Genomic DNA, 27,093 nt, shown 5'->3' on the forward strand with positions numbered 1-27,093 from the left:
CACAAGTTTAGACAAACCAAAAGGCCAAAAAATGTATTGACAAATACAGTAATATCAAACAACGTCACTTGTTTCAACGGCATGAAGACAGTCAAATGTAGTATAACATTTTTATATCGCTTTTGATTCGGTGTGCTGCTTTAAATAATACCCCCCCCTCACGTGCACAAGAAATGTTGCAAATATATGTTTCCGCCCCCCTAACACAGACGTGTAGTTGGCTCATTTTTAGTTCCGCCCTGGTCTGAAGGGACAGCTGGGTTAATAACGCAATGTATCTCTCTTTGAGAAACGTCCTGCGATTTAACTGCAACCTCCAGGCGTTGCAGAGGAGCCTTTCCAACACAAAGCACAGTCCTGCAGTCATCTCCTCCAGAATGGTACGTTTTGGGGTCTTACCGGGGGTTACAGTCAGTTGGTAGTCCATCGCAGGCCCTGCAAATGACCTTAATAGTTAGCCAAGCTAACTGGTTAGTTAGTGGTACTAGCTCAAATGAAATAGTTAGCCATCTTGCTATCTAGCTTTACATGAATGTAGTAATTCTGTTTTTAGGACAACCGCAGTCTGTCAAACAAGAGAAACACAATTATTCACAGCAATATTCTGGTAGCAAGCTTGTCATTTGGCTAATGTTATCTTGTCAGGCTGGCAGAAGGTCAAAGTCAGTTTACAACTATCTGCTAGCTGGCTAACTTTCACTGCATAACTTACCAAGTAAACACGGAGTTCAAATTGTATTTGTCACTTGCTCCGAATACAACAGGTGTAGATTTGACCGTGGAACAATTATTTACGAGCTATTAACCAACAATACAGATTGAAAACGTAAGAACAATGTCTTAATTAAAAAAAAAAAAAGCAAATAGTTAACGTTACTCAATAAAATAGCAATAACGAGGCTATACAAGGAGTGACTTAGCGAGTCAGTGTGTAGAGGGGTACGAGGTAGTTGGTGAAAGGAGCCCCTAGGAGTCTAACATAAAGGCTCACTTTTGGTGAACAGTCCCATCACAAGTCAGACTGTACAAGGCAGCCGCTACTCTTCCTGTGGTCCAGCACAAATGAAGGCAGTAACATACATAATAATACCATTTTTTAAAAACATTAAAATACATTTTACAACAGATTTCACAATACATTGTGTGCCCTCCGGCCACTACTCTACTACAACACAGTGTGTGTGTGTGTGTGTGTGTGTGTGTGTGTGTGTGTGTCTCTAAAGTCCTCAAATAAATCAGATTTTACTGCTTTTGTTAGTTACTTGATGTGGAATAGAGGTCCATGTAGTCATGTAGTACTGAGGAATAGAGGTCCATGTAGTCATGGCTCTATGTAGTACTGTGGAATAGAGTTCCATCTGGTCATGGCTCTATGTAGTACTGTGGAATAGAGTTCCATGTAGTCATGGCTCTATGTAGTACTGTGGAATAGAGTTCCATGTAGTCATGGCTCTATGTAGTACTGTGGAATAGAGTTCCATGTAGTCATGGCTCTATGTAGTACTGTGGAATAGAGTTCCATGTAGTCATGGCTCTATGTAGTACTGTGGAATAGAGTTCCATGTAGTCATGGCTCTATGTAGTACTGTACTGTGGAATAGAGTTCCATGTAGTCATGGCTCTATGTAGTAGTTCCCATGGCTCTATGTAGTACTGTGGAATAGAGTTCCATGTAGTCATGGCTCTATGGTACTGTGTGAAGAGTTCTGTTTCAAAATTCAAAATCATAGACATAGAGTTTATGCTTATCCATAGACGTGTTTATTATTATTATTTTTAAACCTTTATTTAACTAGGCAAGTCAGTTAAGAACAAATTCTTATTTTCAATGACGGCCTAGGAACAGTGGGTTAACTGCCTGTTCGGGGGCAGAAGAACAGATTTGTACCTTGTCAGCTCAGGGGTTTGAACTTCCTTTAGATTAGATTTCTCCAAGCCGTATGAGCCCAAGCCGAAAGAAAAACCCTGAATTAAAAAGACGATAGTGCCGTTATAACTTACATAGCCTTCCACATATTACCAAGTGCAGAAAAACATAAAACCAAACTGATTTAAGATGTCTTTGGTACATTGGTATGGCCTATACTTCAATTAAACAAATTCGAGCAATCGCCTTTGAGTATGGTCTTTTATTATGCATAATAACTGGCTATGCTCAGTGGTGTAAAGTACTTAAAGTAAAAATAGTATCTGTACTTTATTTTATTTATATTTTTTGACAACTTTTAATTTTATTCCAACACATTCCTATATAAAATAATGTAATTTTTATTCCATACATTTTCCCGGACACCCAAAAGTACATTTTGAATGATAACATGTCTTAGCCCCTGCAGCTGTTCCAGTGTCTACAGATTACATGTCTTAGCCCCTGCAGCTGTTCCAGTGTCTACAGATTACATGTCTTAGCCCCTGCAGCTGTTCCAGTGTCTACAGATTACATGTCTTAGCCCCTGCAGCTGTTCCAGTGTCTACAGATTACATGTCTTAGCCCCTGCAGCTGTTCCAGTGTCTACAGATGACATGTCTTAGCCCCTGCAGCTGTTCCAGTGTCTACAGATTACATGTCTTAGCCCCTGCAGCTGTTCCAGTGTCTACAGATTACATGTCTTAGCCCCTGCAGCTGTTCCAGTGTCTACAGATTACATGTCTTAGCCCCTGCAGCTGTTCCAGTGTCTACAGATTACATGTCTTAGCCCCTGCAGCTGTTCCAGTGTCTACAGATTACATGTCTTAGCCCCTGCAGCTGTTCCAGTGTCTACAGATTACATGTCTTAGCCCCTGCAGCTGTTCCAGTGTCTACAGATTACATGTCTTAGCCCCTGCAGCTGTTCCAGTGTCTACAGATGACATGTCTTAGCCCCTGCAGCTGTTCCAGTGTCTACAGATTACATGTCTTAGCCCCTGCAGCTGTTCCAGTGTCTACAGATTACATGTCTTAGCCCCTGCAGCTGTTCCAGTGTCTACAGATGACATGTCTTAGCCCCTGCAGCTGTTCCAGTGTCTACAGATTACATGTCTTAGCCCCTGCAGCTGTTCCAGTGTCTACAGATGACATGTCTTAGCCCCTGCAGCTGTTCCAGTGTCTACAGATTACATGTCTTAGCCCCTGCAGCTGTTCCAGTGTCTACAGATGACATGTCTTAGCCCCTGCAGCTGTTCCAGTGTCTACAGATGACATGTCTTAGCCCCTGCAGCTGTTCCAGTGTCTACAGATGACATGTCTTAGCCCCTGCAGCTTCCAGTGTCTACAGATGACATGTCTTAGCCCCTGCAGCTGTTCCAGTGTCTACAGATTACATGTCTTAGCCCCTGCAGCTGTTCCAGTGTCTACAGATGACATGTCTTAGCCCCTGCAGCTATTCCAGTGTCTACAGATGACATGTCTTCTACAGCAGCTGTTCCAGTGTCTACAGATACATGTCTTAGCCCCTGCAGCTGTTCCAGTGTCTACAGATGACATGTCTTAGCCCCTGCAGCTGTTCCAGTGTCTACAGATGACATGTCTTAGCCCCTGCAGCTGTTCCAGTGTCTACAGATGACATGTCTTAGCCCCTGCAGCTGTTCCAGTGTCTACAGATGACATGTCTTAGCCCCTGCAGCTGTTCCAGTGTCTACAGATGACATGTCTTAGCCCCTGCAGCTGTTCCAGACATGTCTTAGCCCCTGCAGCTGTTCCAGTGTCTACAGATGACATGTCTTAGCCCCTGCAGCTGTTCCAGTGTCTACAGATGACATGTCTTAGCCCCTGCAGCTGTTCCAGTGTCTACAGATTACATGTCTTAGCCCCTGCAGCTGTTCCAGTGTCTACAGATGACATGTCTTAGCCCCTGCAGCTGTTCCAGTGTCTACAGATGACATGTCTTAGCCCCTGCAGCTGTTCCAGTGTCTACAGATGACATGTCTTAGCCCCTGCAGCTGTTCCAGTGTCTACAGATGACATGTCTTAGCCCCTGCAGCTGTTCCAGTGTCTACAGATTACATGTCTTAGCCCCTGCAGCTGTTCCAGTGTCTACAGATGACATGTCTTAGCCCCTGCAGCTGTTCCAGTGTCTACAGATGACATGTCTTAGCCCCTGCAGCTGTTCCAGTGTCTACAGATGACATGTCTTAGCCCCTGCAGCTGTTCCAGTGTCTACAGATGACATGTCTTAGCCCCTGCAGCTGTTCCAGTGTCTACAGATGACATGTCTTAGCCCCTGCAGCTGTTCCAGTGTCTACAGATGACATGTCTTAGCCCCTGCAGCTGTTCCAGTGTCTACAGATGACATGTCTTAGCCCCTGCAGCTGTTCCAGTGTCTACAGATGACATGTCTTAGCCCCTGCAGCTGTTCCAGTGTCTACAGATGACATGTCTTAGCCCCTGCAGCTGTTCCAGTGTCTACAGATTACATGTCTTAGCCCCTGCAGCTGTTCCTGCACATTACGTAGTGGGCCATTCTAAATCTAAACTCATTTTGCATATTAGTAAAGACCAGATTAATTTGACAGTATGTCTGTTGGGTGAAAATATGATCACTCGATGAGAAAACATCTGCAAGCTTTTTTTTCTGCTCCTTTCTTAAATCATCAAAGCCTGTATTTGCACCATGCAGCCCATGTATGTTGTGATTTCTAAGGGGTGTATCATTCACAACTAAAGTTGCCAAATAACTCTTATCTTTTATGCTCAACATAGCCTCTTCATATGCACACTCGCTCCACAATGGGGGAAAGATCATTTCTATTTTATTCAGTTCAATTCAATTCTTCTTACTATAAAATAATGTCACAGGATTGTTAAGCTAAATGTTGTCATTTAAATGATTACGTCTACAGCCCTATATCATGAAACATAGTCAGATAACATACAGTATCTAGTCTGATAAATGAACTAGTCTACAGTCTATAGCCAGATAACATACAGTATCTAGTCTGATAAATGAACTAGTCTACAGTCTATAGCCAGATAACATACAGTATCTAGTCTGATAAATGAACTAGTCTACAGTCTATAGCCAGATAACATACAGTATCTAGTCTGATAAATGAACTAGTCTACAGTCTATAGCCAGATAACATACAGTATCTAGTCTGATAAATGAACTAGTCTACAGTCTATAGCCAGATAACATACAGTATCTAGTCTGATAAATGAACTAGTCTACAGTCTATAGCCAGATAACATACAGTAGGCCAACTCATTCTGTAGTTCTGAAATAAGTTTTCTTCATATCATAATGTTTCTGACTAAAATATGTAATGGCTGTGTTGTGATGGTGTATATTAAATTAAATTGAATTATTCAACTTTTAAAAAAAAACTGTAGATGTTCCAAAGACATCAGCGGCTTGTATGCGTAGAGGCCTGGAGATGCTAAACATTTTATTTCACGATAAATTACTTTTAGACCGGCGTACTTTTGCATGACAATAATCTGCTGCCTTAATGTTATGACCTCCACAGCCCTAGAGGTTCATTAATAACCTGCTGCCTTAATGTCATGACCTCCACAGCCCTAGAGGTTCATTAATAACCTGCTGCCTTAATGTCATGACCTCCACAGCCCTAGAGGTTCATTAATAACCTGCTGCCTTAATGTCATCACAGCCCTAGAGGTTCATTAATAACCTGCTGCCTTAATGTCATGACCTCCACAGCCCTAGAGGTTCATTAATAACCTGCTGCCTTAATGTCATGAACTCCACAGCCCTAGAGGTTCATTAATAACCTGCTGCCTTAATGTCATGACCTCCACAGCCCTAGAGGTTCATTAATAACCTGTCTACTCTAAACTCTGTGGAGGAGTCGAGGTACTTGGCAAACTGCATACCAACACTACCGCTGGCACAGAGCACTGTCCAAATGGCTGCGTAGTTATTTGTTTAGCTACAATTAGCTAGGAGTTCTGTATCTAAACACCTGATGGGTCAGCCTGAGAAACAACCGTTCTGTTGTTCAGATAGCTACTACTTTTGTTGTTGTTGAGATGCCTCTCTAACCAAATAACCATGTAGTAACCCAGACTAACTTTTCATCTTTGCTATTTGACTGTCTCCATGTTGTTGTTGAGATGCCTCTCTAACCAAATAACCATGTAGTAACCCAGACTAACTTTTCATCTTTGCTATTTGACTGTCTCCATGTTGTTGTTCAGTCTTCAGAGTACAGAATTGAGGCAGACACCTTCGGAGAGCTGAAGGTGCCCGTTGACAAGTATTATGGGGCTCAGACAGTCCGATCCACCATGAACTTCAAGATCGGAGGACCGTCGGAGAGGATGCCAGTAAGTTCAGACTAGATGCTACTTCATCTATCAAGGTGTAGCTTGAGCCCTGAGACACGGCTATGGATCCCTGTGGCTGTAGGTCACCTGTCCCACCATGTCTCAGGGGGGATCATTGTAGCTAGCTCTCGCTACAAATTGGACACACATCCTTGCAACAATTTCTTGTCCTATTTTCCCCAGATTCAGATCCGACTAAAGGTTACTTCCTGTATCCAGCGTATCGTTGTGTATCAGTGAAATCATCATAGCGCCACACGTCCTCACTACTGTCTTTGGTGTCCAACAGATCCAGGTGATCAAAGCCTTTGGGATTCTGAAGAGGGCTGCTGCAGAGGTCAACAAGGACTACGGACTGGACCCGAGGCTGGCTGATGCCATCGTGCAGGCTGCTGATGAGGTGCCTAATACAGGGGAAACAGCCACACCACTACAGGAGAGGGTCGCATGACTGTCAACGTTGTGACAGATCAGCCTGGGTACCTGTCTACTAACACAGATTAGACAGATCAGCCTGGGTACCTGTCTAGTTCTAACACAGATTAGACAGATCAGCCTGGGTACCTGTCTAGTTCTAACACAGATTAGACAGATCAGCCTGGGTACCTGTCTACTAACACAGATCAGCCTGGGTACCTGTCTAGTTCTAACACAGATTAGACAGATCAGCCTGGGTACCTGTCTAGTTCTAACACAGATTAGACAGATCAGCCTGGGTACCAGTCTAGTTCTAACACAGATTAGACAGATCAGTCTGGGTACCTGTCTACTAACACAGATTAGGCGGATCAGCCTGGGTACCTGTCTAGTTCTATCACAGATTAGACAGATCAGCCTGGGTACCTGTCTAGTTCTAACACAGATTAGACAGATCAGCCTGGGTACCTGTCTAGTTCTAACACAGATTAGACAGATCAGCCTGGGTACCAGTCTAGTTCTAACACAGATTAGACAGATCAGCCTAACACAGGGTCAGCCTGGGTACCTGTCTAGTTCTATCACAGATTAGACAGATCAGCCTGGGTACCTGTCTACTAACACAGATCAGCCTGGGTACCTGTCTACTAACACAGATTAGACAGATCAGCCTGGGTACCTGTCTAGTTCTAACACAGATTAGACAGATCAGCCTGGGTACCTGTCTAGTTCTAACACAGATTAGACAGATCAGCCTGGGTACCTGTCTAGTTCTAACACAGATTAGACAGATCAGCCTGGGTACCTGTCTAGTTCTAACACAGATTAGACAGATCAGCCTGGGTACCAGTCTAGTTCTAACACAGATTAGACAGATCTGCCTGGGTACCTGTCTCGTTCTAACACAGATTAGACAGATCAGCCTGGGTACCTGTCTAGTTCTAACACAGATTAGACAGATCAGCCTGGGTACCAGTCTAGTTCTAACACAGATTAGACAGATCAGCCAGCCTAACACAGATTAGACAGATCCTGGGTACCTGTCTAGTTCTAACACAGATTAGACAGATCAGCCTGGGTACCAGTCTAGTTCTAACACAGATTAGACAGATCAGCCTGGGTACCAGTCTAGTTCTAACACAGATTAGACAGATCTGCCTGGGTACCTGTCTCGTTCTAACACAGATTAGACAGATCAGCCTGGGTACCTGTCTACTAACACAGATTAGACAGATCAGCCTGGGTACCAGTCTAGTTCTAACACAGATTAGACAGATCAGCCTGGGTACCAGTCTAGTTCTAACTTAGATTAGACAGATCAGCCAGGGTACCAGTCTAGTTCTAACACAGATTAGACAGATCAGCCAGGGTACCAGTCTAGTTCTAACACAGATTAGACAGATCAGCCTGGGTACCTGTCTAGTTCTAACACAGATTAGACAGATCAGCCTGGGTACCAGTCTAGTTCTAACACAGATTAGACAGATCAGCCTGGGTACCAGTCTAGTTCTAACACAGATTAGACAGATCAGCCAGACCTGTCTAGTTCTAACACAGATTAGACCAGCCTGGGTACCTGTCTAGTTCTAACACAGATTAGACAGATCAGCCTGGGTACCAGTCTAGTTCTAACACAGATTAGACAGATCAGCCTGGGTACCAGTCTAGTTCTAACACAGATTAGACAGATCAGCCTGGGTACCAGTCTAGTTCTAACACAGATTAGACAGATCAGCCTGGGTACCTGTCTAGTTCTAACACAGATTAGACAGATCAGCCTGGGTACCTGTCTAGTTCTAACACAGATTAGACAGATCAGCCTGGGTACCAGTCTAGTTCTAACACAGATTAGACAGATCAGCCTGGGTACCAGTCTAGTTCTAACACAGATTAGACAGATCAGCCTGGGTACCAGTCTAGTTCTAACACAGATTAGACAGATCAGCCTGGGTACCTGTCTAGTTCTAACACAGATTAGACAGATCAGCCCGGGTACCTGTCTCGTTCTAACATTAGGCTACACTGCTGTAGAGAATAGCTATAGCTTTTGATACAGTACAGAGCAAAACGCAGAGCACTAGACCTTGCTACTTACTCTGGTCCCAGACCTGTTTGTGTTGTCAAGACGGCACAAACAGATCTGGGATGAAGCTATTCGCTAGCTACATTAGTCCTACTCTGCCTCATTCTACTGATGAATGCCTTGGTACCAGTCTTGGTACTGGTCTTGGCCTTGGTACCGGTCTTTGCCTTGGTACTGGTCTTGGCCTTGGTACCCTGGTCTGAAGTCCATGTTCTTTGGACCAGACTAAGGCATGTTGGCCTCCCTGGTCTGATGTCCATGTTCCTTGGACCAGACTAAGGCATGTTGGCCTCCCTGGTCTGATGTCCATGTTCCTTGGACCAGACTAAGGCATGTTGGCCTCTCTGGTCTGATGTCCATGTTCCTTGGACCAGACTAAGGCATGTTGACCTCTCTGGTCTGATGTCCATGTTCCTTTACCAGGTGGCAGCTGGTAAGCTGGATGACCATTTTCCTCTGGTGGTGTGGCAGACCGGGTCAGGAACTCAGTCCAACATGAACGTCAACGAGGTGATCAGCAACAGGGCCATCGAGATCCTCGGAGGGAAGCTGGGGAGTAAGGACCCTGTTCACCCCAACGACCACGTCAACAAAAGCCAGGTGGGCTAACCATTCAGAAACGCTTTCTCATTTCATACTAAATGTTGAAGAAGGAAATAAACTGTTTTTCACCCAGATAGAAGTAGCTAGTTTTATTTGGACCCTCAGAAGGGTAACAGACTGTAGCGTTTGCCCTCAGAAGGGTAACAGACTGTAGCGTTTGCCCTCAGAAGGGTAACAGACTGTAGCGTTTGCCCTCAGAAGGGTAACAGACTGTAGCGTTTGCCCTCAGAAGGGTAACAGACTGTAGCGTTTGCCCTCAGAAGGGTAACAGACTGTAGCGTTTGCCCTCAGAAGGGTAACAGACTGTAGCGTTTGCCCTCAGAAGGGTAACAGACTGTAGTGTTTGCCCTCAGAAGGGTAACAGACGACAGCGTTTGCAGCATTTAGTTAATTGTTTTTATTCATGGCTATCTGAAAAGCTCAGGCAAAGAGTTTGTTTGATATTTAATCTGTATTTAATGTAAATGGTTGGGTCTTTCAGAGTATTTGAATGGACCTGTAGTTGACGTCACCTCTTGCCTGCTCTTGCAGAGCTCCAACGATACGTTCCCCACAGCCATGCACATCGCAGCAGCCAAAGAGGTCCACGAGGTTCTGCTGCCCGGTCTACAACACCTCCACGACGCCCTGCACGCCAAGGCTGTGGAGTTTAAAGACATCATCAAGATCGGACGCACACACACACAGGACGCTGTGCCGTTGTCTCTGGGACAGGTACAGTACACACACACACGCACACACAGGACACTGTGCCGTTGTCTCTGGGACAGGTACAGTACAGTACACACAGGACAGGACACTGCCGTTGTCTCTGGGACAGGTACAGTACACACACACAGGATGTTGTCTCTGGGACAGGTACAGTACACACACACACACACGCTGTGCCGTTGTCTCTGGGACACACAGGACGCTGTGCCGTTGTCTCTGGGACAGGTGGGACAGGACGCTGTGCCGTTGTCTCTGGGGGACGTTGTCTCTGGGACAGGACGCTGTGCCGTTGTCTCTGGGGGACTGTGCCGTTGTCTCTGGGACAGGACGCTGTGCCGTTGTCTCTGGGACAGGACGCTGTGCCGTTGTCTCTGGGACAGGACACGCTGTGCCGTTGTCTCTGGGACACGCTGTGCCGTTGTCTCTGGGACAGGACGCTGTGCCGTTGTCTCTGGGACAGGACGCTGTGCCGTTGTCTCTGGGACAGGACGCTGTGCCGTTGTCTCTGGGACAGGACGCCGTTGTCTCTGGGACAGGACGCTGTGCCGTTGTCTCTGGGACCGCTGTGCCGTTGTCTCTGGGACAGGACGCTGTGCCGTTGTCTCTGGGACAGGACGCTGTGCCGTTGTCTCTGGGACAGGACGCTGTGCCGTTGTCTCTGGGACAGGACGCTGTGCCGTTGTCTCTTGCTGTGCCGTTGTCTCTCTGTCTCTGGGACAGGACGCTGTGCCGTTGTCTCTGGGACAGGACGCTGTGCCGTTGTCTCTGGGACAGGACGCTGTGCCGTTGTCTCTGGGACAGGGACGCTGTGCCGTTGTCTCTGGGACAGGGACAGGACGCTGTGCCGTAAATGATACCATGGCAGAGAAAGAAGCGTTTCGCTGTCAGTCCCACTGTATTTAGTTTTACTGAACAAATGGCCACTGGATTGATGTAAATAATCATGATGTCTGCCAGGAAGGCATGGGCTACTTTGTAGTAAACTTTTAATTGAGAAGGTTTTTGGGAAAGCCTTTCCAGCTACCAGCAGACGATTGACATTAGCATTATCGCCTCATTAGCCTTTACAGCTACCAGCAGACGGTTGACATTAGCATTATCGCCTCATTAGCCTTTCCAGCTACCAGCAGACGATTGTCATTAGCATTATCGCCTCATTAGCCTTTCCAGCTACCAGCAGACGATTGACATTAGCATTATCGCCTCATTAGCCTTTCCAGCTACCAGCAGACGGTTGTGCAGATGTTTCGGTGTACTGTACGTGCAACACTAGTGTGATAACATACTAGTCTGCTAGATGTCAAACTGTCCTAATGAGCCATTTAAAATGTATTTCTACCAGTCGACCAACTGTCCTAATGAGCCATTTAAAATGTATTTCTACCAGTCGACCAACTGTCCCAATGAGCCATTTAAAATGTATTTCTACCAGTCGACCAACTGTCCCAATGAGCCATTTAAAATGTATTTCTACCAGTCGACCAACTGTCCCAATGAGCCATTTAAAATATATTTCTACCAGCCGACTAACTGTCCTGTTTCTCTTGGTTTTACAGGAGTTCGGTGGGTATGTGCAGCAGGTAAAGTACAGTATTGAGCGAGTGAAGACGGCCATGCCCAGAATATATGAGCTGGCAGCAGGAGGTACTGCCGTGGGCACGGGCCTCAACACACGCATCGGCTTCGCTGAGAAAGTAGCAGCTACTGTCGCCTCTCTCACAGGTACAGGAAGCTACACACACACACACACACACACACACACACACACACACACACACACATACATACATTTCATAATGGTTATCATAGTCATGTCTGGTCCACGTTTTCTCACTACTGGTGTCCCCCAGGTCTCTGCACTAGGTCCTCTATAATGTATCACTACTGGTGTCCCCCAGGGCTCTGCACTAGGTCCTCTATAATGTCTCACTACTGGTGTCCCCCAGGGCTCTACACTAGGTCCTCTATAATGTCTCACTACTGGTGTCCCCCAGGGCTCTGCACTAGGTCCTCTATAATGTCTCACTACTGGTGTCCCCCAGGGCTCTGCACTAGGTCCTCTATAATGTCTCACTACTGGTGTCCCCCAGGGCTCTGCACTAGGTCCTCTATAATGTATCACTACTGGTGTCCCCCAGGTCTCTGCACTAGGTCCTCTATAATGTCTCACTACTGGTGTCCCCCAGGGCTCTGTACTAGGTCATCTTTAATGTATCACTACTGGTGTCCCCCAGGGCTCTGCACTAGGTCCTATCCTGTTTTCTCTGTACACCAAGTCACTTGGTTCTGTCAGAGGGTTTGCATTGTGGTGTTATGGCCACATTTTACCCTCCCAGCTGTTATCATAAGTCAGACATTACATACTCTGTCAACCTTGAATTGTGTCTGTTTTTATCAAGAGCTGTCTACATGATGTCACATCCTGTCTCCAGGTCTGCCGTTCGTGACTGCTCCCAACAAATTTGAGGCTCTGGCGGCCCACGATGCTCTGGTGGAGCTGAGTGGAGCGTTGAACACGGTGGCCGTCAGTATGATGAAGATCGCCAATGATATCCGCTTCCTGGGGTCCGGGCCCCGCTCTGGCCTGGGAGAACTCTGTCTGCCTGAGAACGAGCCTGGTAGCAGCATCATGCCTGGTGAGTTTCCGTAGTCTGGTTTTCACCATTGTTGTCAAGCATAACACGATATAGTTCACTGTCAAATCAAATTCGATTGGTTGCATACACGTGTTTAGCACGTGTTTAGCAGATGTTATTGCGAGTGAAGCGAAATGCTTGTTTTTCTAGCTCCGACAGTGCAGTAATATCTAACATGTAATCAAACAATTTCACAACAACTACCCAATACACACACATCTTAGTAAAGGAGTGTAATTAAGAATATATAAATATAGATGAGCAATGTCAGAGCGGCATAGACTAAGACACAGTAGAATAGAATACAGTATATACATATGAGATGAGTAATGTAGGATATGGAAACATTATTAAGGAGACATTATTAAAGTAGGAAAGGAGTGAAAGAGATCACAGAAAGAGTGAACAGTATTTGGACATGCCATAGATGGCATAGAACACTTGGGTATTGTCTGTCCCAGTGGTCTGGCATTAGCTAAGTGGAACAGAGCTACATGACCCCACCTAACTCCCAGCTGTTATATATCAGAGCTACATGACCCCACCTAACTCCCAGCTGTTATAACAGAGCTACATGACCCCACCTAACTCCCAGCTGTTATAACAGAGCTACATGACCCCACCTAACTCCCAGCTGTTATAACAGAGCTACATGACCCCACCTAACTCCCAGCTGTTATAACAGAGCTACATGACCCCACCTAACTCCCAGCTGTTATAACAGAGCTACATGACCCCACCTAACTCCCAGCTGTTATAACAGAGCTACATGACCCCACCTAACTCCCAGCTGTTATAACAGAGCTACATGACCCCACCTAACTCCCAGCTGTTAACAGAGCTGTAACTCCCAGCTGTTAACAGAGCTACATGACCCCACCTAACTCCCAGCTGTTATAACAGAGCTACATGACCCCACCTAACTCCCAGCTGTTATAGTCAGAGCTACATGACCCCACCTAACTCCCAGCTGTCTTTATCAGAGCTACATGACCCTAACTACCCACAACTCCCAGCTGTTGAACAGAGCTACATGCCCCCACCTAACTCCCAGCTGTCTGAACAGAGCTACATGACCCCACCTAACTCCCAGCTGTTATAACAGAGACATGACCCCACCTAACTCCCAGCTGTCTGAACAGAGCTACATGACCCCACCTAACTCCCAGCTGTCTGAACAGAGCTACATGACCCCACCTAACTCCCAGCTGTTATTCAGAGCTACATGACCCCACCTAACTCCCAGCTGTTATAACAGACCTGACCCCCCTAACTCCCAGCTGTCTGAACAGAGCTACATGACCCCACCTAACTCCCAGCTGTTATAACAGAGCTACATGACCCCACCTAACTCCCAGCTGTTATCAGACAGAGCTACATAGCTACCCACAAACTCCCAGCTGTTATAACAGACACCCTGACCCCACCTAACCTCCCAGCTGTTATATACATGACCACCTAACTCCCAGCTACCCACAACCTCTTTATAACAGAGCTACATGACCCCACCTAACTCCTTTAGCTGTCAGAAATCATCCACCTCTCTAGCTACCCACAACCTGCCTTTATTCAGACAGCCTTCTCAAGATGCCTTTAGCAGGCCTTTACAACCTGCCTTTTTTGACTAGCCTCTCTAGCTACCCACAACCTGCCTTTAGTCAGACTGCCTCTCTAGCTAGCTACCCACAACCTGTCTTTAGTCAGACTACCTCTCTAGCTACCCACAACCTGTCTTTAGTCAGACAGCCTCTCTAGCTACCCACAACCTGCCTTTATTCAGACAGCCTCTCTAGCTACCCACAACCCTTTATTCAGACAGCCTAGCTACCCACAACCTGTCTTTATTCAGACTAGACCTCTCTAGCTACCCACAACCTGCCTTTATTCAGACTACCTCTCTAGCTACCCACAACCTGCCTTTATTCAGACAGCCTCTCTAGCTACCCACAACCTGCCTTTATTCAGACAGCCTCTCTAGCTACCCACAACCTGTCTTTATTCAGACAGCCTCTCTAGCTACCCACAACCTGCCTTTATTCAGACTACCTGTCTAGCTACCCACAACCTGCCTTTATTCAGACAGCAGCACAATAACATGTTGACAAATACTTCTGGAGGATTTCAAAGGGTAAGGATCCTACACTGATGGACTGATTACAGAACGGTTTCTACTAAAGGCCTTGACATGACATGAAGGGATCGTGCTGTGATGGACTGATTACAGAACAGTTTCTACTAAAGGCCTTGACATGACATGGAGGGATCGTGCTGATGGACTGATTACAGAACAGTTTCTACTAAAGGCCTTGACATGACATGGAGGGATCGTGCTGATGGACTGATTACAGAACAGTTTCTACTAAAGGCCTTGACATGACATGAAGAGGAGGAGGGATCGTGCTGATGGACTGATTACAGTTTCCTCAGAAGGCCTTGACTTTTAGGAGAGCCTTGAAAGTGTTTCTGTCCAGTGTTTACCCTCCTCTCAGAAGTCGTGTTGTTGACCTCTGTTCAGCTGTGTTGTTGTAGGATTTCAACAGGTTGTGATTGGAGCTCGTGTAACGTTACAGCTCTACCTTGGACTGGGTTTAGTTTATTTGCACAAGTAGAACAGTTTGTAACAGTAAAAAACAACAACCGTTTGTTTGGGGGGGAAAGAGCTGAAAGGGGTCGTCGACTGTGGGGTTTTAACCACTATGTGTTTTAACCATGGGGTCTTAATCATGGGGTTTTAACCAATGTGTGTTTTAACCATGGGGTTTTAACCATGGGGTTTTAACCAATGTGTGTTTTAACCACTATGAGTTTTAACCATGGGGTCTTAACCATGGGGTTTTAACTGTGTGTTTTAACCATGGGGTCTTAACCACTATGTGTTTTAACATGGGGTTTTAACCACTACCGTTTTGTTTGGGGGGGTTTTTTTGAAACCTATGTGTTTTAACTGTGGGGTTTTAACCACTGTGAGTTTTAACATGGGGTCTTAACCACTATGTGTTTTAACTGATATGGGTTTGACTGTGGGGTTTAACCACTATGAGTTTTAACCATGGGGTCTTAACCATGGGGTTTTAACCACTGTGTGTTTTAACCATGGGGTCTTAACCACTATGTGTTTTAACCATGGGGTTTTAACCACTATGAGTTTTAACCATGGGGTCTTAACCACTATGAGTTTTAACCATGGGGTTTTAACCACTATGAGTTTTAACCATGGGGTCTTAACCACTATGAGTTTTAACCATGGGGTTTTAACCACTATGTGTTTTAACCATGGGGTCTTAACCATGGGGTTTTAACCACTATGAGTTTTAACCATGGGGTTTTAACCATGGGGTTTTAACTAATATGGGTTTGACCCACAGGGTTTTAACCATGGGGTCTTAACCACTATGTGTTTTAACTAATATGGGTTTGACCCACAGGGTTTTAACCACTATGTGTTTTAACTAATATGGGTTTGACCCACAGGGTTTTAACCACTATGTGTTTTAACTAATATGGGTTTGACCCACAGGGTCTTAACCACTATGTGTTTTAACTAATATGGGTTTGACCCACAGGGTTTTAACCACTATGAGTTTTAACCATGGTGTCTTAACCACTATGAGTTTTAACTGATATGGGTTTGACCCACAGGGGTTTTAACCATGGGGTTTATGTGTTTTAACTGATATGGGTTTGACCCACACAGGGGGATATGGGTTTGACCCAGGGTTTAACCACTATGTGTTTTAACTGATATGGGTTTTTTTAACCACTATGTGTTTTAACTGATATGGGTTTGACCCACAGGGTTTTAACCACTATGTGTTTTAACTGATATGGGTTTGACCCACAGGGTTTTAACCACTATGTGTTTTAACTGATATGGGTTTGACCCACAGGGTTTTAACCACTATGTGTTTTAACTGATATGGGTTTGACCCACAGGGTTTTAACTGATATGGGTTTGACCCACAGGGTTTTAACCACTATGTGTTTTAACTGATATGGGTTTGACCATAGGGTTTTAACCACTATGTGTTTTAACTGATATGGGTTTGACCCACAGGGTCTTAACCACTATGTGTTTTAACTGATATGGGTTTGACCCACAGGGTTTTAACCACTATGTGTTTTAACTGATATGGGTTTGACCCACAGGGTTTTAACCACTATGTGTTTTAACTGATATGGGTTTGACCCACAGGGTTTTAACTGTTTTAACTGATATGGGTTTGACCCACAGGGTTTTAACCACTATGGGTTTTAACTTAACCATGGGTTTTGACCTGATATGGGTTTGACCCACAGGGTTTAACCACTATGTGTTTTAACTGATATGGGTTTGACCCACAGGGTTTTAAACCACTATGGGTTTTAACCATATGGGTTTGACCCACTATGTGTTTTAACTGATATGGGTTTGACCCACAGGGTTTTAACCACTATGTGTTTTAACTGATATGGGTTTGACCCACAGGGTTTTAACCACTATGGTTTTAACCATATGGGTTTGACCCACTAGGGTTTTAACTGATATGGGTTTTAACCACTATGTGTTTTAACTGATATGGGTTTGACCCACAGGGTTTTAACTGATATGGGTTTGACCCACAGGGTTTTAACCACTATGTGTTTTAACTGATATGGGTTTGACCCACAGGGTTTTAACCACTATGTGTTTTAACTGATATGGGTTTGACCCACAGGGTTTTAACCACTATGTGTTTTAACTGATATGGGTTTGACCCACAGGGTTTTAACCACTATGTGTTTTAACTGATATGGGTTTGACCCACAGGGTTTTAACCACTATGTGTTTTAACTGATATGGGTTTGACCCACAGGGTTTTAACTGATATGGGTTTGACCCACAGGGTTTTAACTGATATGGGTTTGACCCACAGGGTTTTAACTGATATGGGTTTGACCCACAGGGTTTTAACTGATATGGGTTTGACCCACAGGGTTTTAACTGATATGGGTTTGACCCACTAGGGTTTTAACTGATATGGGTTTGACCCACAGGGTTTTAACCACTATGTGTTTTAACTGATATGGGTTTGACCCACAGGGTTTTAACTGATATGGGTTTGACCCACAGGGTTTTAACTGATATGGGTTTGACCCACAGGGTTTTAACCACTATGTGTTTTAACCATGGGGTCTTAACCACTATGTGTTTTAACTGATATGGGTTTGACCCACAGGGTCTTAACCACTATGTGTTTTAACTGATATGGGTTTGACCCACAGGGTTTTAACCACTATGTGTTTTAACTGATATGGGTTTGACCCACAGGGTTTTAACTGATATGGGTTTGACCCACAGGGTTTTAACCACTATGTGTTTTAACTGATATGGGTTTGACCCACAGGGTTTTAACCACTATGTGTTTTAACTGATATGGGTTTGACCCACAGGGTTTTAACCACTATGTGTTTTAACTGATATGGGTTTGACCCACAGGGTTTTAACTGATATGGGTTTGACCCACAGGGTTTTAACTGATATGGGTTTGACCCACAGGGTTTTAACCACTATGGTTTTAACTGATATGGGTTTGACCCACAGGGTTTGACCCACAGGGTTTTAACTGATATGGGTTTGACCCACAGGGTTTTAACTGATATGGGTTTGACTGATAGGGTTTGACCCACAGGGTTTTAACCACTATGGTTTTAACTGATATGGGTTTGACCCACAGGGTTTTAACCACTATGTGTTTTAACTGATATGGGTTTGACCCACAGGGTTTTAACTGATATGGGTTTGTTTTAACTGATATGGGTTTGACCCACAGGGTTTTAACTGATATGGGTTTGACCCACAGGGTTTTAACTGATATGGGTTTGACCCACAGGGTTTTAACCACTATGTGTTTTAACTGATATGGGTTTGACCCACAGGGTTTTAACTGATATGGGTTTGACCCACAGGGTTTTAACTGATATGGGTTTGACCCACAGGGTTTTAACTAATATGGGTTTGACCCACAGGGTTTTAACTGATATGGGTTTGACCCACAGGGTTTTAACCACTATGTGTTTTAACTGATATGGGTTTGACCCACAGGGTTTTAACCACTATGTGTTTTAACTGATATGGGTTTGACCCACAGGGTTTTAACCACTATGGTTTTAACTGATATTTTGACCCATATGGGTTTTGACCACTATGTGTTTTAACTGATATGGGTTTGACCCACAGGGTTTTAACCACTATGTGTTTTAACTGATATGGGTTTGACCCACAGGGTTTTAACTGATATGGGTTTGACCCACAGGGTTTTAACTGATATGGGTTTGACCCACAGGGTTTTAACCACTATGTGTTTTAACTGATATGGGTTTGACCCACAGGGTTTTAACCACTATGTGTTTTAACTGATATGGGTTTGACCCACAGGGTTTTAACCACTATGTGTTTTAACTGATATGGGTTTGACCCACAGGGTTTTAACCACTATGTGTTTTAACTGATATGGGTTTGACCCACAGGGTTTTAACTGATATGGGTTTGACCCACAGGGTTTTAACTAATATGGGTTTGACCCACAGGATTTTAACTAATATGGGTTTGACCCACAGGGTTTTACCCACAGGGTTTTAACTGATATGGGTTTGACCCACAGACCCACAGGGTTTGACCCACAGGGTTTGACCCACAGGGTTTTAACTGATATGGGTTTGACCCACAGGGTTTTAACTGATATGGGTTTGACCCACAGGGTTTTAACTGATATGGGTTTGACCCACAGGGTTTAACTGATATGGGTTTGACCCACAGGGTTTAACTGTGTGTATGTATCTCATTTTCCAGGGAAAGTTAACCCCACCCAGTGTGAGGCCATGACCATGGTAGCAGCCCAGGTTATGGGAAACAACGTGGCTGTGACCATCGGAGGCAGCAACGGACACTTTGAGCTTAACGTCTTCAAGCCAATGATGGTAAGAACTGATATTACCGTGGACTAAGACACTGCTAATAGGCCAGTTTCACCGTGGACTAAGACACTGCTAATAGGCCAGTTTCACCGTGGACTAAGACACTGCTAATAGGCCAGTTTCACCGTGGACTAAGACACTGCTAACAGGCCAGTTTCACCGTGGACTAAGACACTGCTAACAGGCCAGTTTCACCGTGGACTAAGACAATGCTAATAGGCCAGTTTCACCGTGGACTAAGACACTGCTAATAGGCCAGTTTCACCGTGGACTAAGACACTGCTAACAGGCCAGTTTCACCGTGGACTAAGACACTGCTAACAGGCCAGTTTCACCGTGGACTAAGACACTGCTAACAGGCCAGTTTCACCGTGGACTAAGACACTGCTAATAGGCCAGTTTCACCGTGGACTAAGACACTGCTAACAGGCCAGTTTCACCGTGGACTAAGACACTGCTAATAGGCCAGTTTCACCGTGGACTAAGACAATGCTAACAGGCCAGTTTCACCGTGGACTAAGACACTGCTAATAGGCCAGTTTCACCGTGGACTAAGACACTGCTAATAGGCCAGTTTCACCGTGGACTAAGACACTGACTAAGACAATGCTAATAGGCCAGTTTCACCGTGGACTAAGACACTGCTAATAGGCCAGTTTCACCGTGGACTAAGACACTGCTAACAGGCCAGTTTCACCGTGGACTAAGACACTGCTAACAGGCCACTAAGACACTGCTAACAGGCCAGTTTCACCGTGGACTAAGACACTGCTAACAGGCCAGTTTCACCGTGGACTAAGACACTGCTAATAGGCCAGTTTCACCGTGGACTAAGACACTGCTAACAGGCCAGTTTCACCGTGGACTAAGACACTGCTAATAGGCCAGTTTCACCGTGGACTAAGACACTGCTAATAGGCCAGTTTCACCGTGGACTAAGACAATGCTAATAGGCCAGTTTCACCGTGGACTAAGACAATGCTAATAGGCCAGTTTCACCGTGGACTAAGACAATGCTAATAGGCCAGTTTCACCGTGGACTAAGACAATGCTAATAGGCCAGTTTCACCGTGGACTAAGACAATGCTAATAGGCCAGTTTCACCGTGGACTAAGACAATGCTAATAGGCCAGTTTCACTAAATACTTTTTAAATACTTTGTATTTATTATGGATCCTCATTAGTTCCAGCCAGGGCAGCAGCTACTCTTCCTGGGGTTTATTATGGATCCCCATTAGTTCCAGCCAGGGCAGCAGCTACTCTTCCTGGGGTTTATTATGGATCCCCATTAGTTCCTGCCAAGGCAGCAGCTACTCTTCCTGGGGTTTATTATGGATCCCCATTAGTTCCTGCCAAGGCAGCAGCTACTCTTCCTGGGGTTTATTATGGATCCCCATTAGTTCCTGCCAAGGCAGCAGCTACTCTTCCTGGGGTTTATTATGGATCCCCATTAGTTCCTGCCAAGGCAGCAGCTACTCTTCCTGGGGTTTATTATGGATCCCCATTAGTTGCCAAGGCAGCAGCTACTCTTCCTGGGGTTTATTATGGATCCCCATTAGTTCCTGCCAAGGCAGCAGCTACTCTTCCTGGGGTTTATTATGGATCCCCATTAGTTTTAGTTCCTGCCAAGGCAGCAGCTACTCTTCCTGGGGTTTATTATGGATCCCCATTAGTTCCAGCCAGGGCAGCAGCTACTCTTCCTGGGGTTTATTATGGATCCCCATTAGTTCCTGCCAAGGCAGCAGCTACTCTTCCTGGGGTTTATTATGGATCCCCATTAGTTCCTGCCAAGGCAGCAGCTACTCTTCCTGGGGTTTATTATGGATCCCCATTAGTTCCTGCCAAGGCAGCAGCTACTCTTCCTGGGGTTTATTATGGATCCCCATTAGTTCCTGCCAAGGCAGCAGCTACTCTTCCTGGGGTTGGTTATGGATCCCCATTAGTGCCTGCAACAGCTACTCTTCCTGGGGTTTATTATGGATCCTCATTAGTTCCTGCCAAGGCAGCAGCTACTCTTCCTGGGGTTTATTATGGATCCCCATTAGTACCTGCCAAGGCAGCAGCTACTCTTCCTGGGGTTTATTATGGATCCCCATTAGTAGCAGTAGCTACTCTTCCTGGGGTTTATTATGGATCCCCATTAGTAGCAGTAGCTACTCTTCCTGGGGTTTATTATGGATCCCCATTAGTAGCAGTAGCTACTCTTCCTGGGGTCCGCCATGATTAAGGCAGTTTATACCATTTTAAAAACATTATATTATGTTCACAGATTTCACAGCACACTGTGTGCCCTCAGGCTCCTCCTCCACCACCACCACATATCTACAGTACTAAATCCATGTGTACATATAGTGCTTATGTTATCGTCTGTGTGTGTGTGTCAGTGCCTATCTGTGTGTGTGTCAGTGCTTATCTGTGTGTGTGTGTCAGTGCCTATCTGTGTCTCTTCGCTGTCCCCGCTGTTCCATCAGGTGTTTATTTAAAAACTTAATCTGATTCTCCTGCTGCATCAGTTACCTGATGTGGAATAGAGTTCCATGTAGTCATGGCTCTATGTATCTGTGTGTGTGTGTGTCAGTGTATCTGTGTGTGTGTGTCAGTGCCTATCTGTGTCTCTTCGCTGTAGCTGTTCCATCAGGTGTTTATTTAAAAACTTAATCTGATTACTGTGGAATCATGGAGTCATGGCTCTATGTAGTACTGTGGAATAGAGTTCCTATGTAGTACTGTGGAAGTTAGAGTTCCATGAATAGAGTTCCATGGAGTCATGGCTCTATGTAGTACTGTGGAAGTTCCAGAGTTCCATGGTAGTCATGGTCATGGCTCTATGTAGTACTGTGGAATAGAGTTCCATGTAGTCATGGCTCTATGTAGTACTGTGGAATAGAGTTCCATGTAGTCATGGCTCTATGTAGTACTGTGGAATAGAGGTCCATGTAGTCATGGCTCTATGTAGTACTGTGCACCTCCCATAGTCTGTTCTGGACTTGGACTGTGAAGAGACCACTGGTGTCATGTCTTGTGGGGTATGACTGGGTGTCTGAGCTGTGTGCCAGTAGTTTAAACAGACAGCTTGGTGCATTCAATACCCCTCACAAATACAAGTAGTGATGAAGTCAATCTCTCCTCCACGTTGAGCCAGAAGAGATTGACATGCATATTATTGTTTGCTCTCTGTGTGTATCCAAGGACCACCTGACCACACGACTAAACAGTCGTCCCAGTGCAACAAAACTAAGGCCTGTAGGACCTGCCTTGTTGATAATGCTGTTAAGAAGGTAGAAACTAGGGCCTGTAGGACCTGTCTTGTTGATAGTGTTGTTAAGAAGGTAGAAACTAGGGCCTGTAGGACCTGCCTTGTTGATAGTATTGTTAAGAAGGTAGAAACTAGGGACTGTAGGACCTCCCTTGTTGATAATGTTGTTAAGAAGGTAGAAACTAGGGACTGTAGGACCTCCCTTGTTGATAATGTTGTTAAGAAGGTAGAAACTAGGGACTGTAGGACCTCCCTTGTTGATAATGTTGTTAAGAAGGTAGAAACTAGGGCCTGTAGGACCTGCCTTGTTGATAGTGTTGTTAAGAAGGTAGAAACTAGGGCCTGTAGGACCTGCCTTGTTGATAGTGTTGTTAAGAAGGTAGAAACTAGGGCCTGTAGGACCTGCCTTGTTGATAGTGTTGTTAAGAAGGTAGAAACTAGGACCTGTAGGACCTGCCTTGTTGATAGTGTTGTTAAGAAGGTAGAAACTAGGACCTGTAGGACCTGCCTTGTTGATAGTGTTGTTAAGAAGGTGCTTTATTATGGACAGACTTCTCCTCATCTTAGCTACTAGGGGTGAGGTCAGTTTCCTGGCCTGGTGGTGCCAGAATAACAACCTATCCCTCAACATAACAAAGACTAAAGAGATGATTGTGGACTACAGGAAAAGGAGCACCGAGCACGTCCCCATTCTCATCGACAGGGCTGTCTGCCATCTGCCCGGGACAGTTGAAACTGGGATTCATCCGTGAAGAGCACACTTCTCCAGCGTGATCACTGGACATCGACGCTTTGCAAAGCTGTCATCAAGGCAAAGGAAGATTCTCAAATACATTTTGATTTGACACTTTTTTATTTTTCTTTGTTGGTTACTACATGATTCCATGTTATTCAATAGTTTTGATGTCTTCACTATTATTCTACCATGTAGAAAATAGTAAATATATTGAAAAAAAACCCTGGAATGAGTAGGTGTGTCCAAACATTTGAATGGTACTGTATGCACAAACTGTTCCAAACTGTTTTGGATGGGAAGCATGCAGATGCCTTAACACTCCTCCTCCTCCCAGATTAAGTGTTGACCTCAGCCAGGCTGCTGGGGGATGCCTCAGTCATAATGTAACTCCTCCTCCTCTCCCTCCCAGATTAAGTGTTGAACTCAGCCAGGCTGCTGGGGGATGCCTCAGTCATAATGTAACTCCTCCTCCCAGATTAAGTGTTGACCTCAGCCAGGCTGCTGGGGGATGCCTCAGTCATAATGTAACTCCTCCTCCTCCTTCTCCCAGATTAAGTGTTGACCTCAGCCAGGCTGCTGGGGGATGCCTCAGTCATAATGTAACTCCTCCTCCTCCTCCCAGATTAAGTGTTGACCTCAGCCAGGCTGCTGGGGGATGCCTCAGTCATAATGTAACTCCTCCTCCTTCTCCCAGATTAAGTGTTGAACTCGGCCAGGCTGCCTCAGTCATAATGTAACTCCTCCTCCTCTCTTCCTCTTCCTCCCAGATTAAGTGTTGAACTCAGCCAGGCTGCTGGGGGATGCCTCAGTCATAATGTAACTCCTCCTCCTCCTCTCCTCCTCCCAGATTAAGAACGTGTTGAACTCAGCCAGGCTGCTGGGGGATGCCTCAGTCTCCTTCACTGATAACTGTGTGGTGGGCATTGAAGCGAACATCGACAGGATCAACAAACTCATGAACGAGTCCTTGATGCTGGTCACCGCCCTCAACCCACACATAGGTATGTGTCGTAGTAACGTACGTGCTTCCAAGTAGTGTACGTACATACAGCAGGGGACCAAAAGTCATGAACGAGATCTAGATACCTGCTCTCTAGAGACAGCAGGAGCGGTAGAGATACTCTGAATGATCGGCTATGAAAAGCCAACTGACATTTACTCATGAGGTGCTGACTTGTTGCACCCTCGACAACCACTGTGATTACTATTATTTGACCCTGCTGGTCATTTATGAACATTTGAACATCTTGTTATAATCTCCACCCGGCACAGCCAGAAGAGGACTGGCCACCCCTCAGAGCCTGGTTCCTCTCTAGGTTTCTTCCTAGGTTTTGGCCTTTCTAGGGAGTTTTTCCTATCCACCGTGCTTCTACACCTGCATTGCTTGCTGTTTGGGGTTTTAGGCTGGGTTTCTGTACAGCACTTTGAGATATCAGCTGATGTAAAAAGGGCTTTGTAAATACATTTGATTTGATTTACTGTGCAGAATACAACTGCAGGAGAAATCAACAGGTTATCCATCAGTCTTTCGCTTGTAACCACTAGAGGGCAGTAACTCACAGTCCCACGTTTCAACAGTGCTGAGATTCACCAGACTGTAATGTGAGTATTGTCAATGAGATGTTTTGCTCTACAGCACAGTGAGTCTGTCTACTGCAGTAGATGGAGTCCTACTGAGACAGTCCACTCTGTCTGGTGGCTTAGTGTGTAGGGAGTCCACCCTCTGTCTGGTGGCTTAGTGTGTAGGGAGTCCACACTCTCTCTGGTGGCTTAGTGTGTAGGGAGTCCACCCTCTGTCTGGTGGCTTAGTGTGTAGGGAGTCCACCCTCTGTCTGGTGGCTTAGTGTGTAGGGAGTCCACTCTCTCTGGTCTGTCCACCATCTGGTGGCTTAGTGTGTAGGGAGTCCACCCTCTGTCTGGTGGCTTAGTGTGGCTCAGGTAGGGAGTCCACCCTCTGTCTGGTGGCTTAGTGCGTGGCTTAGGGAGTCCACCTCTGTCTGGTGGCTTAGTGCGTAGGGAGTCCACCCTCTGTCTGGTGGCTTAGTGTCTGGTGGTAGTGTGGGAGTCCACCCTCTGTCTGGTGGCTTAGTGGCTTAGTGCGTAGGGAGTCCACACTCTGTCTGGTGGCTTAGTGGCAGTGCGTAGGGAGTCCACACTCTGTCTGGCTTGGCTTCCAGTGTGGCTTTTAGGGAGTCCACCCTCTGTCTGGTGGCTTAGTGAATAGGGACATTAGTGCAGAGTCCACCCTCTGTCCCAGGAGTTCTCGGTTGGCTTAGTGTGTTTTGTGTATTGAATGACATTACAGAACCCAGGAGTTCTCGGTTGGGACATTACAGAACCCAGGAGTTCTCGGTTGGGACATTACAGAACCCAGGAGTTCTCGGTTGGGACATTACCGAACCCAGGAGTTCTCGGTTGGGACATTACCGAACCCAGGAGTTCTCGGTTGGGACATTACCGAACCCAGGAGTTCTCGGTTGGGACATTACAGAACCCAGGAGTTCTCGGTTGGGACCGCCAACTGTCACGACCACATACAATACTTATTTTCCATCATAATTTGCAAATAAATTCATAAAAAAATCCTACAATGTGATTTTCGGGATTTTTTTTCTCATTTTGTCTGTCATAGTTGAAGTGTACCTATGATGAAAATTACAGGCCTCTCTCATCTTTAAGTGGGAGAACTTGCACAATTGGTGGCTGACTAAATACTTTTTTACCCCACTGTATATTGTCTTCGAGGGTCTGCTATTGGTTACCTTAATTGTGTTCTCTGAGGCTCAGGTCTTCAGTGTTTAGACGTTGAGGAAGTAGAAGGTCATGGTTTGTCATCAATCTCAGTCTTAATGATGCTTCAGTATTTTCATGTCTGAATTCATCCCTTCTCTATCTTCTCAACAGGTTATGACAAAGCTGCTAAGATTGCCAAGACGGCTCACAAAGAGGGAGGAAATCTCAAGGAAACTGCTATCAAGCTAGGATACCTGACAGCAGAAGAGTTTGACGCGTGGGTCAAGCCACACGAGATGCTGGGACCCAAGTAGAACACAACACGCTGCAGAATGTATATGGTTATAAATGTCTTGTCTTTGTACAAATAAAAAAATAGAAAATGTTTTTGTTGGAACATATTGTTGTATATTATTTAAACCCTATTTTACCAGGTCAGTTGACTGAGAACACATTGTTGTATTTTATTTAAACCCTATTTTACCAGGTCAGTTGACTGAGAACACATTGTTGTATTTTATTTAAACCCTATTTTACCAGGTCAGTTGACTGAGAACACAGTTGTATTTTATTTAAACCCTATTTTACCAGGTCAGTTGACTGAGAACACATTGTCATTTACAGCAACGACTTGGGGAATAGTTCCAGGGGAGAGGAGGGAAATGAATGAGCCAAAGCTGTTCCCTTCCTCAGTGCAGGAACAGACAGGCCTGATCTATG

At 45.3% G+C, this 27,093-nt stretch overlaps 1 protein-coding gene across 2 annotated transcripts; it reads left to right on the forward strand.

Moving 5' to 3' along the window:
- The first annotated feature begins 216 nt into the window (after positions 1-216).
- On the forward strand, positions 217-26,760 carry fh (fumarate hydratase). 2 transcript variants are annotated; one of them, XM_042317116.1, is made up of 11 exons: positions 217-380; positions 6,137-6,265; positions 6,555-6,665; positions 9,189-9,365; positions 9,900-10,055; positions 10,278-10,304; positions 11,636-11,801; positions 12,512-12,715; positions 19,524-19,651; positions 24,488-24,641; positions 26,545-26,760. In XM_042317116.1, the coding sequence occupies exons 1-11, from the start codon at positions 273-275 to the stop codon at positions 26,685-26,687; spliced, it is 1,503 nt and encodes a 500-aa protein (XP_042173050.1). In that variant the 5' UTR covers positions 217-272; the 3' UTR covers positions 26,688-26,760. The 2 variants fall into 2 exon arrangements, with proteins under 2 accessions (XP_042173050.1, XP_042173048.1); XM_042317114.1 differs by lacking the exon at positions 10,278-10,304 and having other exon boundaries at positions 218-380; positions 9,900-10,082.
- The last annotated feature ends 333 nt before the right edge of the window (positions 26,761-27,093 follow it).

The sequence above is a fragment of the Oncorhynchus tshawytscha genome, unplaced genomic scaffold, assembly GCF_018296145.1.
Source record: "Oncorhynchus tshawytscha isolate Ot180627B unplaced genomic scaffold, Otsh_v2.0 Un_contig_4162_pilon_pilon, whole genome shotgun sequence".
Classification (NCBI taxonomy): domain Eukaryota; kingdom Metazoa; phylum Chordata; class Actinopteri; order Salmoniformes; family Salmonidae; genus Oncorhynchus; species Oncorhynchus tshawytscha.